The sequence below is a fragment of the Podarcis erhardii genome, assembly GCF_964252035.2.
Source record: "Podarcis erhardii genome assembly, chromosome: 1".
NCBI classification, from domain to species: domain Eukaryota; kingdom Metazoa; phylum Chordata; class Lepidosauria; order Squamata; family Lacertidae; genus Podarcis; species Podarcis erhardii.
The window spans coordinates 110,978,902-111,005,630 of record NC_138497.1 but is presented as its reverse complement, the minus strand read 5'-3'; the positions used below and the strand labels follow the sequence as shown (position 1 = coordinate 111,005,630).

Genomic DNA, 26,729 nt, shown 5'->3' with positions numbered 1-26,729 from the left:
CTGCAAAGGATTGAAATCTTGTGCTTGGTTGTACATGAATAAACCCTAGTGGAAATAAGTCTGGCTTGAGTTCCAAGTATAGGATTGCCACTCTCATATGGTGCCCATCTCTGGACCTCCTCTCCTAGGTTGACTCATGGACCATTTGCGCAAAGCATCCTGATAAATTCGATCCCTAGTCTTAGTTAAACTTTGCCTGATCTCTGTATTCTCAGCAGAAGACATTTCATTTCTCTAAATCTGCATCCCTTGCCAGCCATTGTTATTCTTGAGGACTATGTCTGGAAATGAAGTAGTACAAGACGGGAACTGAGAAACGAGAGCTTTCTTTTGTTCCTCCTTAAATCTCAGAGCCTGAGAGAAGGGGGCACTTACAGGAATATGAGCAACTCACACTTCTATTGCCTACGTCTACTGCAATGTTTGAATATCACTGTCATATGTTGTAACATCCAAACTGGCTCATAGCATGCCAATAGAACGGAGTGTGTTATGAGTCTAAAGCAGTTTTTTTAAAAAAACCAATAATCAAGTTGGCTATTCATAATTACTCGTACCAAATGGTGGCTCCATATTTAAGCAAGTATTTTCCACAGGCCTGTTCAACACGTCTTCATGATTTTTTTTCTCTCTCCCCACCTCCTAATTCTCAAGATGACTGTCTTAAATGTAAATAAAGTGATTTCATCTTCTGCACCACAGAATTTGATCACATGCACTAATTATTGCTGCTTCTTTTCAGTTAAGACAGGAAAAGGGAACTGCACATTGCTTAACATCTGAGGTGATTGTGGGAGTTAGAATTGATGTAATTATTTTCATTCTTATAATTGGTGATGTTGCCAGTTAAGTGTGTGTGTGCGCGCGCCTCAAAATAAAAAAATGACCCAGTTGATGAAATATTGGCTTCCAGATATCAGATGTGATATCTGATAGCAGAAATTCTGTCACTACCCACCCCTAAGCTTTGAGTAACAAATTTGCATCGAAATCCCATTGTAGAATCAAAAGTTGACCAATTCTTTATGGGTTTCCGTAGTTTGTCTATTTCTTTGAGGTAACCTATTTTAATGGAATATGTAGCATTAAAACTGCATAAAACCTTAGTCGTTTTCACACAAGCATATTTAATATAATGCCACATGGCATTATGGGATTGGTACTCAGGCATCCTAATGCTAAAAATGTTTACTCAAAAGTAAGTCTCATTGAGTTCAATGAAACTTATATTGAAAGAAGTATGTTACATTTACACACATAAATTCACACAAATAATGAGTCATCTTTGTGCATACTTGTTTGACCTTGGCACACAAACACACAAATTATCATGGGATTTGTTGAGATTACAGGAGACAATTCAGTGTGAAAGAGTAAAACTGAGAATATAGATTGTTTGGCACAAAAGATTAAAACATCATAAGCAGCAGAGATCACAAAATGCTTAGTAGTTGTTGAAGTGAGGTAACAAAAAACCCCACCCTGATTCATTCAGGCAGGGTGTGTGTTGAATTCACAAAAACCTTAGTGAATCTGAGGATTATTTAGATCATTGCTATTTTTATAGAAAAAGAGGTGCCAGAACTCACCATGAACACCTCCCTTGTTCTCTTATAACAGCAATGGCATCCAGCTGAGAGGTGGCAGAACTGAGTTCTGGTGAGTTCCGGCTGAAAAGAAGCCCTGATTTAGAACGATGACAACTAACAGGTATAATCTGAATTCCAATTTTGGCAAACTCTGAGGTACGGTAAATTCTAGTTAATTTTATGGGTTGTTTTTTTTAAAAAAAAGGAGTTAAAGATGACACTATGCCTGCTGTTGAAATGTTCCTATGAAAAACTTTGTGGAGAATTTTGGACTGAAACAGCAGTGACACAATAATTGCCATTGTTCCTTTATATACTGTACACTGTTGTGTTTAGGTAGGGCTGCCATACGTCTGGGTTTTCCCTGACACATCCAGGAATCTGGCTGTCAAAATGGCATCTGGTCGGTTTTTTTACTGAATCTGCAAAATGTCCATGAAAACCCGGACATATGGCAAGCAGGGTGAATTTTCTTTAAAAATGCTTAAATAATCCAAAAAAGCTCAAAAACATAATGGGGGGGGGGCTCAACAACTTTGTCCAAATTTTCACTTTTGGGAATATGGCAACACTAGTTTAGGGGTGTTTTCAAAAGGGCAATCCATAAACCACAAGCCTTACTTCCCAACCTTGCCGCATAGTTTGGCCAGGCCTCGGCAGGCCGGTTCTTCCTGTTATATACCTGCTGGGATTGACAAGGCATCTGACCCTCACCTGAATCTCATAGCTCTCCTGACACGTGCTTTGGTCTGCAGCCACAGTGTGGAACTAAAGGATGAGATTGCCCACCAGATACCAGGCACTCTACTATTCAAATTAGGCCCCAGTGGTTTTGTTACCATCTCCTTTTCAATTAAGTAATCAATTTTAATCTAGAATTTAAATTCTCAAAACTTTCTTATTTGTTAATTCGAGCAAGTAAACTACTGCTCTCACTTCTTTACAAACAGTATTTCTACCTGCAACACACTTGAGCAAACCTACTCCTCTTCCTTTCACAGATATTTTGTTGCCATTTGCAACTGTAGCTGCCTCTGATGAGTTATCATTTAACTCTAGGGGGAAATAATTAGCATCACACTATGGAAGTTGCCGAACCAATTAACCAACTAGAAAGATTACTGTTAATAGCACCAGTTTTCCTATAACTTGATATTGCTGGATAGTTTTGATGAACTGCAAAAGCATTTTTAGTTTGCTTTCTGTTGTCACCCTGGAACTTTTCTTTATTAGTGCCACTTTGTTTTGTACGATTTCTTGAAAATGAAGGAAAACAACATTTCTGCTTGTGTAAGTTGATGATATAATTTTGGTTACTGAGGATAATCAAGTTTGTACAAAAACAAGATTGGGTACAGGCCTGGCCAGGACATAGGCGTCCTGACTGTGACAAAGTGACCTGTGTACTTGCTTGCTTGCTTGCTTGCTTGATTAACAGGTGTTGGGAACATCAAAGTCCCTGCTCTCCCTTCTTATGGTCTTTGTACTAGACCTGGAGACTCCAATAGAGAGCATTCCATGTCAAGAAGGAGGGCAAGTGGGCACCCTATCAAATGACAGGGCAGGAGCTACACGGAGCAGGGCCTTTTCACTGGTGGTGCCCATTGTATGCCTCGCTCTTCCCAGACTTGCTCTCTTTTGGCCTGTATTTTGGAGCTTTATAATTTAGGAAGACTTTGGAAGAACTGGTTGACAAGTCTTATCAGTCGCTGATGTATGAGCAGATTTTAACTGCTGCTATTCTGGGCTTGTGGTGCACCAGGGTTTACACCAGCATAACAGAGTTGGTCAGGACACCAGAAGGGATACAATTTATGAGCTTTCTCCATTATCTGCACAGCAGGGGATGTTCAGTAAACAGTGCAAAGGCCGAGCTGAAGTGTTTTCTGATGGTTACCCGCTTTCAGCAATAGGGGTCACTGTTTGGTAGTACCCAATTGGTTAGCTGTCAGATTCTAGAGCTCCGTATTGGTGGCTCTTAGGTAATTCACAAAATACAGAGTCCATTCATAAAACACAGTGTTCATTCATAAAGCAGTAACATAAATCTCCATTGCTACATATTGGGTGTCTATTTCAGCAGTTGAACGTACAGGTTTATGGCCATGCTGTAGTGTAGTGCTTATGCGACTATGAATAAAAGGTGGCTGGGCTCATTGTCTCGGGGTTGGGGGGGGAGAGGTGACAAAACTGATTTCCAATAAGTGCCCCCCCTTTATTTCCATAACAAGTCCTTGAGTCTGTACTCTGAATAGTGACACCAGGGACCTAGAAGGTGCAGGGCTTGTCAGTCCAATCCCTGCACAGTCTCATCAGGGCTGACTTTAAGGCAATTGGAGCAATTTGGAAAATTGGGCCCTGCGAGCTGCTCCTAAGGGCAATCTAGGTGGATTTTATTTATATCTATAAGATTTTGCAGACTTTGGCTGTGAACTGGGGCCCTACAAAATTCAAGTTGCACCCCACTGCTTTAAATTGGGCCCCACTGGCTAGCCCTGAGTCTCATACTTGCTGGGCCTGAGTTGCCCTGCCCTTGCATGGGTTTGCAATTTGGGGAGAGGGGAGACTGCCCACTGGGGAGCGGGCGGGCTGGCGAGGCCCCCTAGATTTAGAGGCCCTAGGCTTCAGCCTACTTAGCCTATACATAAATCTGGCACTGTCTACATGGATTTGTCTGCCTTACAGTCCAGTAGCTCTTCAAGGCCAAAAGGCATGGCAAGAGAGCAGCAAATGTGGTCACCATAGTGCGCCACGTGGTAGCCCTGACCACAAGGCTGTACCCTCACAGAAGTGGAGACTCGCCTGGTCAATTTTTGCTTAACAATAGATAACCAGATGACAGACAGTTTTCCATCCTGAATTAGAACATTAACATACCACAACCCCTTTTTAGAGTTTGAGGAAGAGCCTTCTGCTTCTTTTGTGTGTTAACTGGCATTTGCAATAACTTGGGTTATGTTTACATTCTGTTCAAATGCTAAAAGTGTTATGGAAATGCTAAATTTTATTATTTGTTGGCAGGCTTCTGAATTCCTAGTTTACAATATTTAGACCTGTGGGAGTTATGTCTCCCATATTTTCGGTTTCGTCTCCAGTACTCATTCTGCTTTGAAAGCTGAACGCAAACCCGTTTCATGGCTAAAGACTTGGTAAGATGGCAGTCCTCCTTAAACCTGCATAGTAGTGAAGGTTTGCTACACAAGATAGTAAATGTTGTAGAGAAAGCCAATTTTCCGGTCAGGTTCTGTTGGGAACATTGGCTTTAAAATTTGACCCATGCCATACTTCTAAGTGAGATTCCTAATACATATGCCCCAAATAATTTATTTAGAAAATGTGTCTGCCACTCTTCCCTATCATGATTTACTAGAGATTTGGAAGTATTGGCCACTAATACATTTAGGGTGAATTTCCATCAGAGCCATTGAGCAGAGTGTTTGACTGGGATCATGTCCTTTTAGTCCCATAGTCATAATTTTCAGTGGCAAAGGACTTCAGAGAAAAAACCTGGCAGGAATCTGCAGAGAACTCATAATATTTTGTTCCACTTGGATTCCAGGGAAGGGTTAGGAACTTCTTGTTACAAGACAGCATTTGGAGTGTTTGAGGTGAGGGGAAATGGTTTAGCTCCAGTGGCATGCAGAGAGTACCAGAAAATCTCTGAAGAGAGTTGCATGCCCTGTTGTTGCAGTCTGCCAATTTAGCAAGCTGGTGCTGTGGTACGGTTGTGCCAATACAGGAGAGTTGTTGAGATGGCTCCCAGTACATTTCCGAGCACAATTCAAAGTGTTGGTGCTGACCTTTAAAGCCCTAAACTGCCTCGGTCCAGTATACCTGAAGGAGCGTCTCCACCCCCATCATTCTACCAGGACATTGAGGTCCAGCGCCGAGGGCCTTCTGGCGGTTCCCTCACTGTGAGAAGCCAGGTTACAAGGAACCGGGCGGAGGGCCTTCTTGGTAGTGGCACCTGCCCTGTGGAATGCTCTCCCACCAGATGTCAAAGAGAACAACACCTACCACACTTTTAGAAGATATCTGAAGGCAGCCCTGTTTAGGGAAGCTTTTAATGTTTGATGCATTACTGTATTTTAATATTTTGTTGGAAGCCGCCCAGAGCGGCTGGGGAAGCCCAACCAGATGGGCGGGGTATAAATAATAATAATAATAATAATAATAATAATAATAATAATAATTACAGATAGGTAGCCATGTTGGTCTGCCATAGTCAAAACAAAACAAATTCCTTCCAGTAGCACCTTAAAGACCAACTAAGTCAGTTCTTGGTATGAGCTTTCGTGTGCATGCACACTTCTTCAGATACCAAGAATCTGAAGAAGTGTGCATGCACACGAAAGCTCATACCAAGAACTGACTTAGTTGGTCTTTAAGGTGCTACTGGAAGGAATTTGTTTTGTTTTTATTATTATTATTATTATTATTATTATTATTATTATTATTATTATTTTCAGAATCTCAGATGGCTATTGGCAGAGGAGGCAAGGGGAAACCAACTAGGGCTGGGCAAAACCATGGGTGAAGCACATTTTGGCATAGGGTTATGTGTGAACATCTCGCTGGCAAAGTAAAGCTCATTGGAAGAAATGGACATTGTCAGTACCAATTCGCTGGTGACAGTATATTAAATAAAAGCACGACATCGAAAGGCACTGCAACTTGGCAAGGAAGACATAACAGAAGCAGACAGCTAAAGATTAGAGCTGGACAAAATAAATCCAAAGCAGGAACTTATTTCTGTCGTTCTTAGATGTGAGGGTGAGAAGCCATTGCATAGGCTATTAAAAAGCACAATAGATTCTCTACCAATGCATTTTGTTGTGTTCTGTATGAAGTGAGTAAAAAAGGCATGCCTGTGCTGGCTAGGGTTGTTTGGAATGGTAGTCAAATAACAGTTAGAGGGCATCTGTTTTAGGAAGCCTGCTGCAGCCACTGCACGACATCTTTTAGGTGCTATTGAACTCTCTTGGCAAACCAGTGCCTATACGCATTAAGTTTTTTTGTGTGCCCCCGAATTCTAATTAAAACAACCAGGAAGAATGAAACATATTTCCACAATTTAAGTCAAGAAGGTTTGGTACTGAAAATAAACACTGTTATATTAAATAAAACTGGCATGTTTTCCATTTGCTGGTGTGCAGTGGGTGAGAATGGTTTACTGACCATTGTCCCCAATTACTGAAAAGAATCCCTTCTGTATGAGATGTTTACTGTGCATGTTAAGGGTAAGGAAGGTTTTGTGGATAATGTGTATAATAACTGGTCAGTGTGCACATTCACCACGTCCCTTGGAGACTGTGCATATAATCTAACCATGAAAAGGTAATTGTGCACTTTTCCTGGTCAATATATACAATCTTCAACAGGCCCTATCTTGACTACGTTTTGTACATGCTCTGGCCATTATGCATTGGCTCTTAACAGGCAGCACCTCTCACCAGACAGCTCCATACTTTCCTCACATGCTTTTTGCTTGTCCTTCAATGCCTGTTGCTTGCCCAGATGAAGGATTCAGAGAAGTGTGTGTGTGCTTTAGTGTAGGAAGCTCTGACTTTAGCATGGTTCAAATGTAGCCTACTCTACACGGATGAGTCACACCCTTTGCTCTGGCCACTTTTGCCTCTTACTCCACCCGCCAGTGTCATGCAGCCCCCAGAAAGTTTGCCATGACAAAATGTGGCCCTCTGACTGGAAAAGCTTCCCCGACCCTGCAATAAAAGCTTTTATAAACCAGTTTATAAAGAATGCAGGGACGTGGGTGACAGTGTGGTCTAAACCACTGAGCCTAGGGCTTTCCGATCAGAAGGTCGGCGGTTCGAATCCCCGTGACGGGGTGAGCTCCCATTGCTCAGTCCCTGCTCCTGCCAACCTAGCAGTTCAAAAGCACGTCAAAGTGCAAGTAGATAAATAGGTACCGCTCTGGCGGGAAGGTAAACGGCGTTTCCATGTGCTGCTCTGGTTCACCAGAAGCGGCTTAGTCATGCTGGCCACATGACGCAAAAGCTGTCTGCGGACAAACGCTGGCTCCCTTGGCCTATAAAGCGAGATGAGCGCGCAACCCCAGAGTCATCCGCGACTAGACCTAATGGTCAGGGGTCCCTTTACCTTTACCTTAGTAACACAGACGTTAATGAGAACTTCCAGCAATCTGTGTTAAGGGCATCTGGCATCATATGTGAAGTTAACTTCCTTTTTTTATCCTTGTTTCCCCAAGGTCATTCGGCTGGTGATGTGACTGGAAGCTAGAAACGTTTTCTAGCTTGCATATCCCAAAGTGGCAAGGATCTGCTGACAGGAGAAGCATTCGATTTCTACCACTTTTAAGGATGGGCTGTCTTGACTTCATTTTGTCTCTTGAGGAAAAGAAGATTTCATAGCCCACAGTCATTCATTGCATAGCTCACCCAAAGGGATACGCATGCAGTTCCGGTGGCTCCATTTCAAGAACTGACACTGCCCAGAGATAAAAAGGTAGGACACATTTTCACACTCGGGTATTTGATTACATTTCATAGGGAGCTTACTCCCACTCACATCTATTCACTATGTGGATTCATTGCCCCTCCATGCACAGTTAAAAGTCTTGTATCTTGAGCCTATCTAACCTCAAGCCTGGCCTAAACTCTTCACATACCTCTCCTGCTTCCTTTTGGATATCTTTTCACTCTTACAGTCTCTGGCCCTTTGTCTTTTCTACCCTTGGTACAGATTCTGCCTTTCCTTCCTCCTGTGTGTCCTGTGAAAGTACTTGCACCAAGGTGGTTTGAGAAAGGAAGACCCTGTATCTCCTTCTGCATTAGGGGCCGGGCATCTAGTGATATAGTCAGGGCTCCCCATGCCTGAACTTTGACTACGTGGTTAGAGAGGATTGCCTCAGGAAGGAAGGCATAACAGGGCCAAAACTAACAAAATGAATTTCAACAGAGACAAATCTAAGTTTCCGCACGTAGGCAGGAAGAACCAGCTGCAGAAATAGGGGACACCTGGCGTGCTAGTGAAAAGGATCTTGGGGGCTTAGTAGACCACAAGCTTAACATGAGTCAACAGTGCAATGCAGCAATAAAAAAGCGAATGCTATTCAAGGCCACTTCAACAGAAACATGGTTTCCAGATCAATAGAAGTAATAGTATTGTTGTGCTTTGGTCAGAGTACTGTGTCCAGTCCTGGGCGCCACAGTTTAAGGATATTGACAAGCTGGAACATGTGCAGTTGAGGGCAACCAAGATGATCAAGGGTCTGGAAACTAAGCCTTATGAGGAATGGTTGAAGGAGTTGGGTATGTTTAGCCTGAAAAAGAGCAGCCTGAGAGGAGATGGGATAGCCATCTTCAAATATCTAAAGGGCTGTCAGATGGAGGATGGAACAAGCTTGTTTTCTCTTGCTCTGAAGGCTAGGGCTCGGACCAATGGCTTCAAGTTACAGGAAAGAATAATCCAACTAAACAGGAAGAACTTGCTGACAGTATGAGCTATTTGACAGTGGAACAGACTTCCATGAGATGGTGGTGGGCTCTCCTTCCTTGGAGGCTTTTAAGCAGAGGTTGGATGGCCATTTGTCAAGGGTTCTTTAGATGAGATTCCTGCATTGCAGGGGGTTGGACTAGATGACCCCTGAGGTCCTTTTTCCCAGTGCTGTTAATCAGGCACACTCTCAGAGACTTATGAATCTGCTTGGTTTCCAGGGCTCTCTGTGGAGCTTATTCACATGGATGTCTGAAGCTGCTCTGCACATGACCTGCTGAACCTCTGAAATGGGGAATTGACCTTGGCCATTGAGACAGTGCATCATAGGCATCCATTTCCCCTGCTTCATATGCATAATTTTCCTTTGTAGGAATAGAAGTCTGGGAATAGCCAATCATCTTAAACATAACAAAGCACAACCTACATATCAAAGACTGCCTAAGTTTTGCATATATTTCAAACAGGTTCTATTTTAAGCTTGTAAAAATTGGCAGTGGGTTCATTAATGCTGAATGTTTCCCTAACACTCTCTCTCTCTCTCTCTCTCTCTCTCTTTTTGCATTCTTCTTTCTTTTTCAGGTCATTCTTATGCAATAGGCTAAAAGTAATTTAAATGTGCAGGATGAAAAAATGGCACAGGCACTGCTGGTACCACCAGGACCTGACAGCTTCCGCTATTTTACTAGAGAATCTCTTGCAGCTATTGAAAAACGCTGTGCAGAGGAAAAAGCTAAAAAGCCCAAACAGGACCATTCAGATGCTGATGATGAAAATGGACCAAAACCAAATAGTGACTTGGAAGCAGGGAAAACACTTCCATTTATATATGGAGACATTCCTCCAGGAATGGTGTCCGAACCTTTGGAGGACCTTGACCCTTATTATAGCAATAAAAAAGTGAGTTATTTTGTTAAGACTGGCTGGATTTTGGCCATTGCATTAATGCCTTTTCACTGTTTACTTATTTCACCAGAAATCCTTCTCTTTTTACTTGATTTCAGCTGGAAAATATTTGGGCTTGCACAAAATGTTGCTTTGTTTGCATAATCATTTTTTTATTTAATGACACCATGCATGTTCTTTCTGTTGTCTGTTCATACAGAGGCCCAAGCTCCTCTGCCCACCACCAAGAGTTCCCTAGCCCTCTTCCCACCTTTGAGTTCTTCCTGGGGTCCTTGGGTCACCCTTCCATCTTACCCCAGTACCTGTTCCCAGGGACGTTCCAGAGCTGTGGGAGAGGAAAGCCTAAGGAGAATCCCTTTCCAAAACTCCCTTTCTGCCTGGTGGCAAGGCTTGGTGAGGGCTCCTCTTAAAGGAGAACCCTCACCAATCCCCACCAGCCGTGTGTGTGTGTGGCTTCAGAAACTGCTTCTTTTCAAGGAGAAGCACTTTCTGAAACTCGCATCCCACCCAGCCACAAAGCTGGGTGGTGGAATGCCTCCCGTCTTGCCAACTCGGTGAGAAAGAACACGTTCTGTAGAGCTTTGCTGCTGGGCCATCTCCGCCCCTAGGGGCAGGGTATATGAGCGGCAAAACTGGTGGTGGAATGCTGTGCCACCCCACTGCTGCCTCTTCTCTTAACTGGATTGTTTCTGCGGTGGTGGTGTGGCAGGGCGCTTGTGGGAGTGCTGCCTCTTCCATTTCCACTACCTGAGGCAGCTGCTTCATCCCATGTCATTAGTGGGCTGGCTCTGCCTGTTCTTAGAAGAAATGTACTTTCCTGACTCGCCACTGAATTTTCTCCCGTAAAGAGTTCTCTGTTGCTTCCTGCTGCATCTCCAATGCCAAGGCAGTATGCGTTGTCAGTAAATCTCCCTTTCAAATATATGTTGTTCCTCTGGTGGCAGGTTCCTCTCCAGTTCCTCTCACTCTTTATAGTATGCCAAGGAGGAAATGTGCCTCTCTTACAGCTGTGGAGACACGGTTCAGCTGCTTCAAGCCTTTGAAGCCCCAACGGCAGCCAGGCCCTGACAGGTGTACTTCCGGGTTGGTACCCAAGATTCCATGGCACGGGGTGTCAACTCCATCTGGTGTCTGCAGGTACTGGGACCTGCCGTGGAATCTTCCTCAGCTGAGATTGCAGAGACTGTGCTGGAGCGCAAGGCCCCAGTGATTTATCTTCCTCCTGCAAAGGTTTTGAACGGATGCTGTTGAATTATTGTGGCCTGTGCCACTTGTAGAGATCAACTATGAGTCAGTTCACCAAGTCAATAGTGGTGTGTCACCAGCTGAATTTTTGTGTTTGTTGATTGCCTCACCACACTCCAGAATATGAGTTCTCGTGTCTTTGCTCAGTCCACTTTAGGGAAATGGTTGGGAGGAAGATGATCAATTCACAGGAAAGTAGTTTTGTGTGCATATGTATCATTGGTCTTTGATGCTGCCTTTAGGATGAGGTGTTCTGATTACTTGGGTCACCTTGACAAAATTAATAATAATAGTGACTCTAAGCGGTCTTGCTGTTGATAATAATAATTCTATTAACTTGAGGGGCCATTGGCTTGAATTCAGTTGTAAAAGCACAGTGGGATGAGTCAGCAAGAAGCTCCATCTTCCATTGAAATAAGCGAAGCAACAAAGTGTAGGAAGTAAATAATCTGTGAACAATACATGATTGTTGGTTTTTTTAATCCTACGTTCTTTTTTTGTTTTCCAGACCTTCATAGTATTGAACAGAGGGAAGGCAATTTTCCGATTCAGCGCCACATCTGCCTTGTACATTTTAACCCCTTTCAATCCTCTCAGAAAAATTGCTATTAAAATTTTGGTACATTCATATCCTTTTCAAGTCGTTTACCTTAAGTGTTTGGAATTAAATTTGAAGTATTTTCCAATGTTATTTTGAAAACAACAACAATGGCTGTCCTGTTTACAGATACGTTGTAAACCAGTGTCCCTTGTCAGTAGTTGAATGCACATGCATGTTGAGAACAAGGGTGGGGGACATGTTATGCTCCTGAGTTTGTTGATCTGAAACTCCTATTAGTCCCACACGCCATTGCCAAAGGGGAGGGATTGTGGGATTTGGAGTCCATCAGTATCTGGAGGGGCACAGGTTTGCCAGACTAGGTTTAAAAGCATGAAGGATCAAGTTCAAAGCTTTATTGACCAGAAAATACCATTGGTAGTTGATGGACTTCAGCATGTATCTAGAACTATAGCAGTACCTTTCAAGAATGACCATTTGACAATACTGAGAGATTCAGCAAGAACCAAGATCTTTGCTCACAGTTTATTCAGAGAGTGCTTCTTAATTAATGTTGATGTTCCAAACCAGGGATGGGGAACATGCAGCTCGCCAGATTTACATGTGCAGGTTACCAAAATGGCACAAGCACTGCTTGTACCACCAGGACTTGATACGTGGAGGGCCAGATGGTAGCAACCCCTGTTTTAAAAGAAGCATCTCAGAAGTAACTGGATGGCACTGATCGCCTTCATGCACTTTGTGGTGGAGGGGCACATGAGAAGCGACTTGGGCATTTGAGGAGGAGAAAGCAATTGGAGCGAACGGAGCAGAGAAAAGTCATTATCCTTGCCCGTGTTAATGTCAACATTTTCCATTGAATATCTTGTGAGTAATCTTTTATCTGTGATAAATCTTTTATCTGGAAAGCTAAACCACTAAGTGAAGCATTAACAGGGAAGGAAGAGTTATTTCAGAGTTTTTGGCTGTCTTCAGAAACTTGTAGAAAGTCCACAAAAATGTCCAGATTTGGAAAATAGAAAGAGAAAATAAATAGCTAACTGGTTTTTAATAACTTATGCCACAGTTGTATGGCTGATTCATATAGTTACAGATAGATACTGTGCTGTCTTGGGTCACACACATGCCTATACCCTGCTAGCAAATGGAGAACATAACCTCTTGATAGTGACACATCCACAGTGACCTGGCAGCAACTTCTGCAATTTCTGAAGATTAATCTGGTAAAGTAGGCTCTTCCTTAGAAAAACTCATGCTACCATGAATCTATTTTTTTAAAAGAGTGACACAAGTCTCTCTCTTTTCTTTTTCTTTGTTTTGCTGCTGCATGCAAAATGCGTGAAAAAGTTGTGTGTGTCCACTGCTATTATTAAAATGAGGTTATTTAAAGTGGGTGCTGTCATTAACTTGGTTTTATAACCTGATCTCTGATTTAATGGTCATCATTCCTTGACCACATCTTACATTATTCAGCATGCTAATTATGTGCACTATTTTGACCAACTGTGTATTTATGACTATGAGCAACCCTCCAGAATGGACCAAGAATGTAGAGTAAGTAAATACCTTTTTCTTTTCTTTTTTGGAAAACGTGTTATCTGTTTTGATTCTTTGCTATATCAGATTTGAATTTTGACCAGCTGTCTCCAATAAGATTCCTATGATGATTTGTGCATTTTCTTATCCCTTTTCTTCAGAGCTTTAAAGAGGATCCTAAATGAAAACTTATTTTGTGATTTTTGTTTGTTTGTAATTAATTTCCTGTTTTTCTTCCATGGAACTCAAGATAGCATACCTAGGGTGTTCCCAGCAGTCTTCTGTCTAGGCAATGAACAGACAAGGCGCCGTTCACACAATTAGCAATCATGTGAATGGCTTCTTAAACATAAACTGCAGGAGTGTCCGGGGCCCATTGGAATGTGTGCAGAGAGTGCAGGGGACTGTAATCCTCCCCCTTCCCATGCTGTGCTTCTAACTAGTCCTCCTGCACCTGCTGTTTGCAGTGGATAGGGAAAGCTCCCTTTGGAATGAATGAGAACTCCCCTGCCCAAACACAAATAGCAAGTATAGGGGCCCTGATCTGGGTGGGGACTACAGGATGGAGCACAGGGTTAACCCCCAACTCCATGCCAAGGTCTTACTAGGTAAAGGTAAAGGGACCCCTGACCATTAGGTCCAGTCGTAGCCGACTCTGGGGTTGCTGCACTCATCTCGCTTTATAGGCCAAGGAAGCCGGCGTTTGTCCGCAGACAGCTTCCGGGTCATGTGGCCAGCATGACTAAGCCGCTTCTGGAGAACCAGAGCAGCGCACGGAAACGCCGTTTACCTTCCGGCTGGTGCAGTACCTATTTATCTACTTGCACTTTGACGTGCTTTCGAACTGCTAGGTTGGCAGGAGCAGGGACTGAGCAATGGGAGCTCACCCCATCACAGGGATTCGAACCGCCAACCTTCTGATCAGCAAGCCCTAGGCTCTGTGGTTTAACCCACAGCACCACTCGTGTCCCAAGGTCTTACTATGCCTTACTAAAAAGCTGCTCATGTAATCGCTAATGGTGTGGATGGCGTTGCATCTAACTTGGTCCTCGTTCACCCTCACGTCTTCACATGCTGTGTCATGTGCCTTTGCACCATGTCCTGGGATTGTCTTATAGGGGTTCAGCATTTTTTCTTGCACATTAAATGGAACATGTTTAAATTGTCACCACCCTTACCCTCAGGGCTACTCTGGGCCACATTGTGTGCATGCTGTATGCATGCTGGTCATCCCTGTTGTCCCTGCCATATTCACATGGAGATGGGACACATACATCATGTTATACGCTTGTTAAAACCTATGTGCACAGGCCAGAACCTTACAGTTAATTTTCTTTTTTTGGAGTGGGGGGAGGGAATGACAGCAAGATTGGAGTCTGCATGTAAAGTCATACCTTGGTTTTCAAACGCCCTGGAAATTGGATGTTTTGGCTCCCGAATGATTGAAACCCAGAAGTGACTGTTCCGGTTTTTTAACGTTCTTTCAGAAGCCGAACATCTGACGGGGCTTCCACGGCTTCCGATTGGCTACAGGAGCTTTCTGCAGCCAATCAGAAGTCGAATGCTTTGGAAGTAGAACAGACTTCTGGAACGGATTCAGTTTGACTTCTAAGGTATGACTGTATAGGGTTTTACCTGTGTATGACATAATAGAGTTCCATCCCCCTATGGCAATGCAGGGACAGTGAAAGTAGAAGCACACTCAGCTTGCCCTTCCATGTGGCAGAACAGAGAGGTCTTTAAGTTATCATCTGAATTGGTCCTCTGTCTCAGTGATGACAAAGTCTTCCTGTTAGCAGAGCTATAATCCATTAGCTTATCTGCATCTTTCTAGCCAATGATATTTTTAAAAACACAGTACTAAGTGTTAGATGCAGCAGGAAGGCACCTGTTGGCAGCCATCTTATGGAACCTCAGCAACTCTGGGTTTCATCAGTCGATGCTTTGGGTAGCAGATTGAATGGAATACCATGAAAACCACTTAGTATTGTATATGTAAGGAAGGCAGAACATACGTACCATCAGTTATTTCTTAGCAAGCCCTGAAAGTGTGAGAGAAGGAACTCTGGTCCTGTACAGAAGATGCAATTTACTAGTTTCCCAGAGAAGCCTTATTTTCCACATCAGTTGAATAAGACGGAGGTTTGATAAGTAAACAGTGGAAATAGGTAAGGAGGAGGCAGGTGATGGAGATACAAGTCTGACTCATATAAGTCTTATTGTTCCAACGGGGCTTAAGGAAACGCAGTACAGAATATGGAAGATGCTTGAAGAGCAAAGACTAGATGGCAGAAAACATGACAGCACATGGGGATGTAGGAAGGTGCTTATACTCAGTCGGACCAATTGATCCAGTGACAGACAGCAGCTCTCCAAGGTTTCGGGCAGGAGGCCATTCCAGCCGTACCTTGATTGAACTTGGGACTTTTGGCATGCAAAGCATGTACTTTACCACCAAGCAACAACTTTTCCCTAAGAAGGAGTGGGATTAAATAAGAAACTTGACGAGAACAGAAAAAGTAAGAACAAGCTGCAAAGTGGAGGGCTACTCTTTAAGTGCCAGCAAGCCAGGCTTCCCCATGGGATGCTCCATTCAGTTTCACTTCCCCTTAATTTCCCATCTCCCACCCTCAAAAAAAAAGCACCCAGTAAGCATTCCATGTTGCTGGACTCCAGTGCTAATCATTCTTGATGATTGGCCATGCTGGATGAGGCTGATCGGAGCTGGAGTTGGATAACACCTGAGCAACTGGTTGGAGATGTCTGGGGTAGATGGTGTTTCTTTGGCTTCATCAGCATCCAAACTCTGGAGAACGAGGCCACTGTTAGTATATAGGGATGGACATCCAGGAATACTGATTTCGCAATGCGTGAAAAATACTTTGTTTTGATTAACTCATAGTTGTTTCAGTGTATCATTATTCCTACACAGAGATAAATTTATTGGAGGAATCTAGGAGTGGAAGGGAAAACATGAAGACCTCATATATCTATTTCTGAACAATAATCTTGGCCATTTGATTGCCCTTTTTACCCATTGCTGTCTTTTTTATTTGTATATATTTTATTTGTATATATTGCTTGTTTTATGTTGTTATGGCCATTGGCTAATGCAAATAAAGTTTATCTATCTATCTATCATCTATGTATGTATCTATCTATTTCTCCACCAGCATACATGTTAGAATGGGTGATTTGACATTATCCTTATTTGGTGAGAACAATTAAGCAGTTGTGTGGTAGAATACATTCTGTAGCACAATTTTGGCTGTTGCCCTGATGGTTTCAGTGGTTGAAAGGGCTTCTGTATTTCTTAAATACAGTGGTGCCTCGCAAGATGAAAAGAATCTGTTCCGTGAGGCTCTTCGTATAGCGGTTTTTTCGTCTTGCGAAGCAAGCCCATTGACAGCTTAGCGGATTAGCGCTATTAGCGGTTTAGCGGCTTTTAGCGGATCAGCTGATAAGCGACTTATCAGCGGATCAGCTGATAAGCGGCTTAGGGCTTAGGAAAAGGGGGGGGGGAGGGAAAAAACCCCGCAGGAACTCGCAAGACATTTTCGTCTTGTGAAACAAGCACATAGGGAAATTCGTTTTGCGAAGCGCCTCCAAAATGGAAAACCCTTTCGTCTAGCGGGTTTTCCGTCTTGCGATGCGTTCGTCTTGCGGGGCACCACTGTATGATGCAAATGTAGCACCATAGCTGCTGAACCAGATCAGTTAGGGTTGCCCTTTTCCTTTTGTTTCAGGAACATCCAAGGTGTCTAAAACTATTGCTTTTATCCTTATTACAGAATATAAAAGGAAGTCAACAATAATTCTTTATTTGTATGCCTTTAGGTACACATTCACTGGAATTTATACCTTTGAATCACTTATAAAAATTCTCGCAAGGGGCTTTTGTTTAGAAGGTTTCACTTTTCTTCGAGACCCATGGAATTGGCTCGACTTCAGTGTAATTTTGATGGCGTAAGTGCTTTAACCATTTGTTAAAAGCTTATAAGGGCATGGAATTAGTGTCAGTCTGTACTAGTGTTGGGGAAATTGTTAGCCTCCTGATGCTGGACTCCAACTCCAATGTAGCCAATGCGCAATGGTTAATGGGAGTTGTAGTCCAGCAACATCCAAAGGGCAGCCGATTTCCCCATCCCAGTGTATACCATACCAAGAGGCATGTATTGAAGTAAGCACAAATTCTGCTATCAGTAAAGTTTCCAATTCACAATATACTAAACAGCAAAAGTGATGTTTATTTACTTGTTTATTTACATTTTAGGAATGCTAATTTCATGTCCTGCATTCCAGGAACCATCATTTGACAACGTGCTAATATATTAAATTAGTTTAATTCAACTTTTCAGGTCCAGAATGGGTGTTTTACTTTGGCGAAACTTAACTGCAGGTGTCAGTTTGTAAATGTGAACCTTATGCTTAGTATAATATTGCAAAAGCTGAAATCACCAAGTTGGTCTTGATGAAAGACCCCAAGTCATTAGCTTGAGCTCTGCAATTCTGAGTAACTGTGATTTAATTCTACAGGTATGTAACAGAATTTGTAAACCTAGGCAATGTTTCAGCTCTTCGAACTTTCAGAGTATTGAGAGCTTTGAAAACTATTTCTGTAATCCCAGGTAAGAAGTGAGTGGAATGATGAAGTGTCAGGCCCCTTGTATCTCCAACTGTTTTTTGTGTGCTGTCATTGTGTTTGTGTGTGAACTCCCCTATTGCAGATATTTGACAGAGTTTGTGGACCTGGGCAATGTCTCAGCGTTGAGAACATTCAGAGTTCTCCGGGCATTGAAAACAATATCAGTCATTCCAGGTGAGAGCTAGGTTAAACACGGAGGCTGATTTTTCAGTTCCACTATTTCTAGCACTAGTCTCATTAATCACTGCCCATAATGCTAAAAGTCAGGAATCGGAAGATCCCTTGTCTTTTCAAATCTACCATTTATTTTAATTTGCAAAATCAGCCTTCGAGTTTAGCGAACAATTGCATGAGACGTCTACAGAATGCACAGCCTATCCGTTACATTTTGTTTTGGAGTTTGCTTTTTACTGTTGTTGCTGCATAAAGGTGACAATTTTTTCCCCTTCCACACTAAACAGCTTTAACACTCTGGCATTTATATTGCCATATCTTAGCACATATTGTCTGAAGACTGCAGTCTTAAACCAGGGGCGAAAATAGGCTTTATTTCACCTGGGTCAAAGACTCAGCTTGGCACACACACACCCATGTGCATTTGTGTACACACACATAGAGGCTGGGAGCATCAATGGCACCTCATTAGGGGTTTTACCCTGGGCAAAAAACCTGACTAGACTCCGCCCCTTAGCTACGGCTCTGTTTAAACAGACTTATTAGAGAATCAGCCCCACCGAATCAGTGGAACTTGTTTCCAAGTAAACATGCATAAGATCGTGCTGCATGGCCAAAATTTGAATTAAGCTCTGAAAGCTTTTATTTTATTTTATTTTATTTTATAACTTACCTGTTTCAGTAAACATTGCTTGGGAACATATTAATGAATGTCAATGTGAACATAGCCTGGGATCTTATTCCCTACCTATTTTTCTTCTTCTTTTTCCCTTTGGGGAGTGGGTGGGGCGAAGAATGGATTGTGATTGGTGAAAATGCTTTGTAAGAGAAGAAAAAATAGGGTTTACTTTGTTGTTGCTGCTGCTGGTGTTTTTTTTTTTCCATTTTCCGTTTTTGTTTTTTTTACTAAATGCTATTATTATATGTTGGCGTTCCATGAATGAGAAAGCTTCTTGTTTTGCAAAGGGGGGGGAGGAACGGTGTACATTTAATGCAATGTACACAGTGCATTCATGGACAGTTTTTGCTCTTCATGCATTTCCACAAGTTCTGGGGTACTGTTCATTAAGCTTTACCGTGTTGCAAACAAGATGTTGTTCACTGTTTCTGCATGGCATTTTAAATAGGATGGAAGAATGCTTGATACATATTAATACGTCTTTCGATCCCATTTGCAGGCCTGAAGACCATTGTGGGGGCCCTAATTCAGTCAGTGAAGAAGCTCTCGGATGTGATGATCCTGACCGTGTTTTGTCTGAGTGTATTTGCTTTAATAGGGCTTCAGCTTTTCATGGGGAACTTGAGGCATAAATGCCTGATTTGGCCACCTGAAAACTTTACTTTTGAAAGCGACTTCAATAATAGCACAGTGGGAGAAAATGGTACCTTTGTTAACACTACAGAGAACACCTTTGACTGGGAGGAGTACATTGAGGAAGAAAGTAAGCATGATTGTTACGAATATATACACCTACATAGGACTTGTGTTATGCAAGTTATATTAAAAAAAAAGCTGAAAGATTAAAATTAGGGATGCAACATTTGGTCCAAGCAGTTGGCTATTTGACCTGGCTAAAAGCCTTTTGTTCTGCTGACAAAATGGTCTCCTCCAATTAATCAGGCAGCAAATTTCTTTTTTTATATATAAAAAAATCAGCAAGTCATGTTTTAATATGCACTTACAAAAGGCACAAGCAACAAATGCCACCACTGGAGGCATTTCTCCTTCTCTCTTGCACAGGAGGGAATGCATCTTTTAAGACGTGCCATCACCTAAAATTAAAAAAAGAGTATTATTCTTCAGAACTTTTCTTGTTATTCATGCACAAATTTATGCAGTTCAAATCAGTGAACTCTGGAGTGAGTAATCAACTAAGATTTCTTTAATTTGTGTAGCAATCCTTATCCTTACTCTCAATCAATAGGGAGCCTTTAGCCCTCAAGTGCCAAGACAACAGTGATTTGGAGAGAGATTCCTAGTTATTTTTTTAAAACAAACAAACCGAAACAAATATTTGCATAACTTTTTGTAATTTTTTTAAAAAGAAGTGTATTCTTTCCTTTGGTGGGATCCAGACTACCTATGGGTAGGAATGGGAGAGGTATTTTTTCCCTTGATAACCCTTCCCCTTGCAGCCTACTCTGCCTCTCCCCAAAAGGCTGCTGTAGGGGACCAGCCCATGGGACCCATCAGAAAAGCAGGGGAGGTGGCACTGAGAGCTGCCGGGAGGAAGGGGAGTTGCTAAAAATGGCCTCTCCCACTCCCCTTCCTCCAGAGGGAATCCTACTGGATCTTGAGCTGCTCTGCAAATGGAAATACAAGATGGGGACCAAATCACTTGGTTATAGTTCTATATGAATCTGTGTTTCCTAACAGCAACGACTGAAAAATACAGTTCTTTATCCTTTCCCCCCCAAATCAGGTCATTTTTATGTTTTGGAAGGACAAAGAGATGCCCTGCTTTGTGGCAACAGCTCTGATGCTGGGTAAGAATTTTTAATAATTTGTTGAATTCTCTACAATAAAACTAAGGAGCACCAAGCCTCTTGACAGAGATGTACCTGAACACTCCGGCATCTGTTAGGAGCTTTGGTATGAGTGAGCAATGCCAACTACACACACACATACCCTTTCGCAAGCAGTCCTAGGAGTCCAGAATGTGCCCATACCAGGCTAGAATATAACCTAATGTAAATAAGGCATCTAGTTTAGGATAGAGGATCAAGATAGGTTGTTTGGAAATACATTTACTGGCTTAATCTCCATTAAAAAAAATATTTCAGTGGGATAATAAAGCAATTTGGCAATTAGGTGCATGGGTTTCTCCTAGGGGAGAGAGAAGAGTATGCATATGCCAGCAATTATCTCCTTTGAAACGATCTGGGCTTAATTGCTAGAGCAGCTTTCTGATTCCAGAGGTCACCTTCTACAAAACTGCATTGGCTGGGGCGGGGTGTGTGTGTGTGTGTGTGTGTGTGTGTGGCTATTTATGATCCTATCTTTAGCTAATGGGTTAGAGCTGACAACGCTACGCATGACATAGGGATTTCCCAGCCTAAGCCTAAGCCTTCTCTCTTTTGCAATGTGGCACGTTTATCTGCCTTTTTAATGTCATAAGGTGGTTGGTTTTGTACCTAACTCCCTTGATTAATTCACTTGGGGGTAGGGAAGCTCTTTAAGCCACCTTCCTTTATGGACAAGCTTTAGGGAGCCGGTGGTGGGTGAGGCCAGAGGCAAAAGAGGGCACAACACTGATCGTGAATATTGCCTTTGTTCGGGAGGCTAGTTTCTTCGCTCTACCCTCTATTCAGGCAAAGAAGAAGCATGATTGGGTTTCAAGGCCTGGCAAAAGCATTCAGGGAGTTCTAGGGAGGCTGTGTGGCCTTAAGAAACCCCAGATGAGAGTCTTGACAGAGAGGCCTTGTTTGTTCCGCGTCCCTGAAGCCACTAAAGAAGATCAGATGTTGCAGACTCTTGCCATTTGAAAAGGCTCTCCCAAAATTTTGTCTGTGTCTAGTGGTCGTTGGATGCTATTTGTTCATACCTCATTTGAGAGGTATAGTCATAGTGAAGATGCCTATGTAACCAATGAATAAGTAACATGGAATTAAGAATATAGATCGAAATTAAGGATATAGATAGTAAAGAGAAATGAAAGGCTTAAAAGCGACTCTGGGGCAAAGCATGGCTCTACCAAGCTTCAATCCTATTAAACAAGCCCTTTTAGCTTTGTGCTGAGTCATTGCAGTAGCAAAATGTTTGCTTGAGAGCCAATTAGAAATAATAAAATGAGGTGATAAAATATTTGAGTTGCATTTAAATTATTCCATGAGCATTTGGCCTTGGAATTAATCATAAATGTTTCATTATTAGTCCAGAAGCTTGTCTGTGTTTGTCTGTTGCATAAAAAATTGACCAAGTGCCCTGTGGCAACTTAAAAGTCTTAACAGATTGAATGGCATGATGATTCTGAGACATACACTCCTTCGTCTCATGTGTGAGCCGAATTTAATGTTAATGTTAATGTTAATGTTAGATTTATCTTTCAAAATACAACTGTATATATTTTTTTCTGAATGAAATCCTGTAGACTCCCAATGGAATCTTGTAGACTCTATGATATAACTTTGGAAATGAAAGATTGGTCAGCTAATTCTTGGTCAGCTAATTCTGGGGCAATTCACAGCAAACTAAGGCTTGCAGCCAAAATTACCTTCTAAAACATACTTCCAAGGCATATGTAGATACAAAGCCTCATTTCAGAAATAAGCAGACTTACAGTGCAGCCTTGTACATGTCTACTCAGAAGTAAGTTCCAGTGAGTTTGGTGGGGTTTAACTCTGCGGTAAGTAGGAATAGGACTGCAGTCCCAGGCACGCATTGCTCCTAAATGAAATCTATGGACTTAAGTTAGCAAAGACTAGGTTTGTTTCATTCATTTTAATGGGACCTCTAAGCGCACCTAACTTGGTCTGGATCTAACCTCTTAATTCTGAAGAACAACTAGGAAAACAAACCATTCAATTCAGGGGAAAAAATGTGGCCTTGAAAATACCACACAATGGAAGCAAAAGAAATATTGTGTTGTGTTTCACTCTGGTTTCTTTTTTCATAGTCAATGTCCGGAAGGATATGTGTGTGTGAAAGCTGGTCGAAACCCCAACTATGGCTACACAAGTTTTGATACCTTCAGCTGGGCCTTCTTGTCGCTCTTTCGGCTGATGACTCAGGACTACTGGGAAAACCTTTACCAACTGGTGAGAACCATCACGAGGCAAGCTTAGTATGTATGATAATAAAGCGGAGGCTTGCTTTTTTGCTGTGTGTGACTTTTCAAAAAACCTGACGCAAAACCTGAAGCAATTAGTTATAATTTATGCATATTTGGGGCGTCATTACAATATGCGGTTGATGAATAGGCAAGGCAGTATCATTGGCAGAAAACCTAACCGGTGAGACCTTGTTGTTTCTCCCCACACTAGACCTTAAGAGCTGCTGGCAAAACGTACATGATCTTTTTTGTCCTGGTGATTTTCCTGGGCTCTTTCTACCTGATCAACCTGATCCTGGCTGTTGTTGCCATGGCCTATGAAGAGCAGAACCAAGCCACCATGGAAGAAGCAGAGCAGAAGGAGGCCGAGTTCCAGCAAATGCTGGAGCAGCTGAAAAAGCAACAGGAAGAAGCCCAGGTAGCTTTCTTCTGGAAAATGCACTGCTTGTAATGCACTTTCTATAATGCACTGACATAAACTTGTATCTTATCAGATTTTTATGTTCCTGGGCAGGACCTGCCAAGGCCCTCACTGACATCCAGAGCTCTCTGGACCTTCGGATGTTCTCCTTCTTGTTGCCACTTACTAGCCTGCTTGGTCTCCCTCTCTCTCTCTCCACCAAGTGGGAGTGATAGGACCGAGGAGCCAGAGAAGCTAGTTGACTTTCCAGCCCTTTCCCTCCAGATAGCCAACAGAGAAGAAGTGGGTGACTGCAGGAGCCAAGCAGAATGGTCGGGGTTGGGCAATAGGGGCAACGTTCCTCCAAATCTGCAGCTGGCATTGGATTTAAGCCTCCCTACGTGGTGAGCTCCCATTGTTTGGTCCTTGCTCCTGCCAACCTAGCAGTTCGAAAGCACTTCAAAGTGCAAGTAGATAAATAGGTACCACTCCAGCGGGAAGGTAAACGGCGTTTCCGTGTGCTGCTCTGGTTCGCCAGAAGCGGCTTAGTCATGCTGGCCACGTGACCCGGAAGCTGTACGCCAGCTCCCTCGGCCAATAAAGCAAGATGAGCGCCGCAACCCCAGAGTCGTCCGCAACTGGATCTAATGGTCAGGGGGTCCCTTTACCTTTAAATATCACAAAACAGTGAGTCTGCTACCGTTAAACACTTGGTGCTAAATAAATAAATAAATAAATAAATAAATAAATAAATAAATAAATGTTTAGCGGGTGTTTATGTACTTATATTTAGCCTCAACTTGTGTTGCATTAATCAAAGGTATTGGGACTTTGTTTCAATGTGTACCTTTCCTCCATAAATGTGCTTTGCTCTCCTCACGCCACCTTAAAATACTTGGTGTCACCTGAGGCACTGCCAAGCTGACTTTGTATGAGAATTCCGGGATTCCATCATTCCAGGGGATGATTGCCCTAAAGTATGGAAGCCTGCATAGTGTGACTGGAGCGTATCCACCCCATGCCTTCCCTCCATTTTCAGCTGAGGTGTATTCTTATTGCATATCCATGAGGTCGCTAAATACAAGGAAGGAGAGGCGGACAGTACTCACTAGGCTGCACATATGCTAGTCCCACCCCTAATCTCTGTGTGGTTGACTGAAGCCATGAATGGGGCTTTATGTGGACACAGCTTTATGTGTGATAGGGAACCCTGGTGTGGTCTCAGTTCCCAATCAGGCATTCAGGGACTTTTCTCATGTTCCTCCAGCTTTGTGAAGGGCAGTATGGGACTGCTATACGTGCAGCAGCTGAAGACAGGGCCTACAGGCATGATCCAGTCTCAGCAGTGTACAGGAGGGTCTTGGGAGATCAGAATGGCCTCGACCAGAGCCAGGGCCTTTTTGGCCGTGGCCCCGGCCTGGTGGAATGCTCTCTCACAAGAGACTAGGGCCCTGTGAGATTTGACATCTTTCCGCAGGGCCTGTAAGATGGAGCTGTTCCGCCAGGCCTTTGGTCAGGGTTCAGCCTGACTCGTTTTCTCTTTGTATAAGAACAAGCATGAAGGAGGTTCCCAGCCTGCTCATAGGTCCTTATAATATCAGTGGAAACAGTTGGTCTTGGCAAGTATTAACCGCTTCCAATTTTAACCTGAAGATTGCCACGTGTCTAGTTTTAATTTTAATGTTAATTGTTTGAATTAACTGTGGGATGTATCTTAGTTGATTGATCGCTTGTGTTATGCATATCGTCTTATTTATATGATGTTAGCTGCTCTGAGCCCAGCTTTGGCTGGGGAGGACGGGCTGAACGATGGGGGTGAAGACACTCCTTATCAATTAATATGATTCGTCAATGGGATAGGAGGACTAGAAGTGAAAAACTCTGCAGAAGCAAATAACTAATGATCCACTTGCCTTCATGATACTTCACTACCAACTCTTAAATAGTAGCATGGAAACATGGGCTGGTGGAAGTAGCTGTGAAGGAGAAAAGATTGGGAGCTAATGGCTCTCTGTTGGACTATAATAGGAATAGGCATGTTCTAAGCAGAGGCAACATACCATTGGTGGCTAACTTATTAAAAACTACAAGGACAACTGTGCTGTACTGTATTTTCAGAGAACTTCATTACCTTAAAAGAAGAAAGCAAGCATTATTTTATTCCAAATAGAGAGGCACTAATTATTGACATTTGTACGTAATTGCTTTGTGACTGTGTACCCTTGGAAGCAATAATGAATCTCTCTAAGGTTATGATTTAATGTGGTAATCCAACTAATGCTAATTACCTGACACTGTAACACAACAGACAACAGCAGCTGTGGCAGCAGCATCGATGGCATCAAGAGATTTCAGCGGCGTGGGTGGATTGGGGGAGCTCTTGGAAAGTTCTACAGAGGCATCTAAATTAAGCTCCAAAAGTGCTAAAGAAAGAAGGAACAGGCGAAGGAAAAAAAGGCAGAAGGAACTTTCGGAAGAAGAAGATAGGGCTGAAGCTGAACAGTTTCCTAAATCTGAATCTGAAGACAGTATCCGAAGGGGAGCTCACCTGTCCTATGAAAAAAGGACTTCAACTCACCAGGTAAAGTATGCAAGCTATATAATTCTGGGGCAAATTTTTTCATATATATCCCAGGTCATAAGGAATAGGACAGAGCCCTTTTCATGGTGGCCCCACAACTGCACAACTCTCTTCCACAAGTGGCCTGCTATGCTCCATAATTAGGGTCTTATAGAAAATCCATTAAGACTATTTCTTTCTCTTTTTTTGGTCCAAGTCAAGGTGTGCAAATAGAGACTGGCTTTGTTTTGCAGAGTCTCCCACTGAATTCTATGGAACAAGCTAAAAAGCATGCAATCTGGGTCATAGTTGAAAGAAGGCAAAGCCTGCAGGTACTGGGGGGTCACCAAGGGCAGAGGGGGATATTTCACCCTCACCTCAACAGTGTCCCTGAGTGCATCCTTTTACTTTCTCCCATATAAGTGAATATTTACATTTGAGGACAAATAAGAGGTGGAGGCAAAGGCTGCCCCACCACCACAGTGACCCCATTGTGGGAGTTGTACCTCTCCTTCCAGTACCGAATGTAGTGTCGGGGGAACAAAGTGGGGGCTACATGATCCCAAGATATGGTGTAGGTGTTATACATTTATTTCTAAAACTTGCCACTACCAAAGTCCTGAAGCAATTTACAGTCAAACGAAAAGATCAAATAGCAAAAATAAAATAAAACATATTAAAAACATATGCAGAACAAAATATCATTAAAGGGTTTATCTCCATCTTAACCACCACGTGAAATTTACATGTGAAATGTTGTAACGTATATAATGGTGGTTTAAAATAAAAGTTGCTAAGCCAGGAACTTCAAACCTCTTATTTCAGAGTATCTTTAGAACCAATAGGAAAATCAATCAGACTAGTCCA

At 42.6% G+C, this 26,729-nt stretch overlaps 1 protein-coding gene across 1 annotated transcript in view; it reads left to right on the top strand.

The window, feature by feature from the left end:
- Positions 1-26,729, top strand: part of LOC309346532 (sodium channel protein type 2 subunit alpha-like) — a 69,008-nt gene that overhangs the window by 4,045 nt on the left and 38,234 nt on the right. The window contains exons 2-11 of the mRNA XM_081870355.1: positions 9,648-9,965; positions 11,725-11,845; positions 13,242-13,329; positions 17,149-17,277; positions 17,848-17,939; positions 19,309-19,572; positions 20,554-20,617; positions 22,747-22,888; positions 23,114-23,320; positions 25,611-25,883. Coding sequence (XP_081726481.1) covers positions 9,699-9,965; positions 11,725-11,845; positions 13,242-13,329; positions 17,149-17,277; positions 17,848-17,939; positions 19,309-19,572; positions 20,554-20,617; positions 22,747-22,888; positions 23,114-23,320; positions 25,611-25,883 — 1,647 coding nt within the window. The 5' untranslated portion in view covers positions 9,648-9,698. The remainder of the gene's footprint in view (positions 1-9,647; positions 9,966-11,724; positions 11,846-13,241; positions 13,330-17,148; positions 17,278-17,847; positions 17,940-19,308; positions 19,573-20,553; positions 20,618-22,746; positions 22,889-23,113; positions 23,321-25,610; positions 25,884-26,729) is intronic.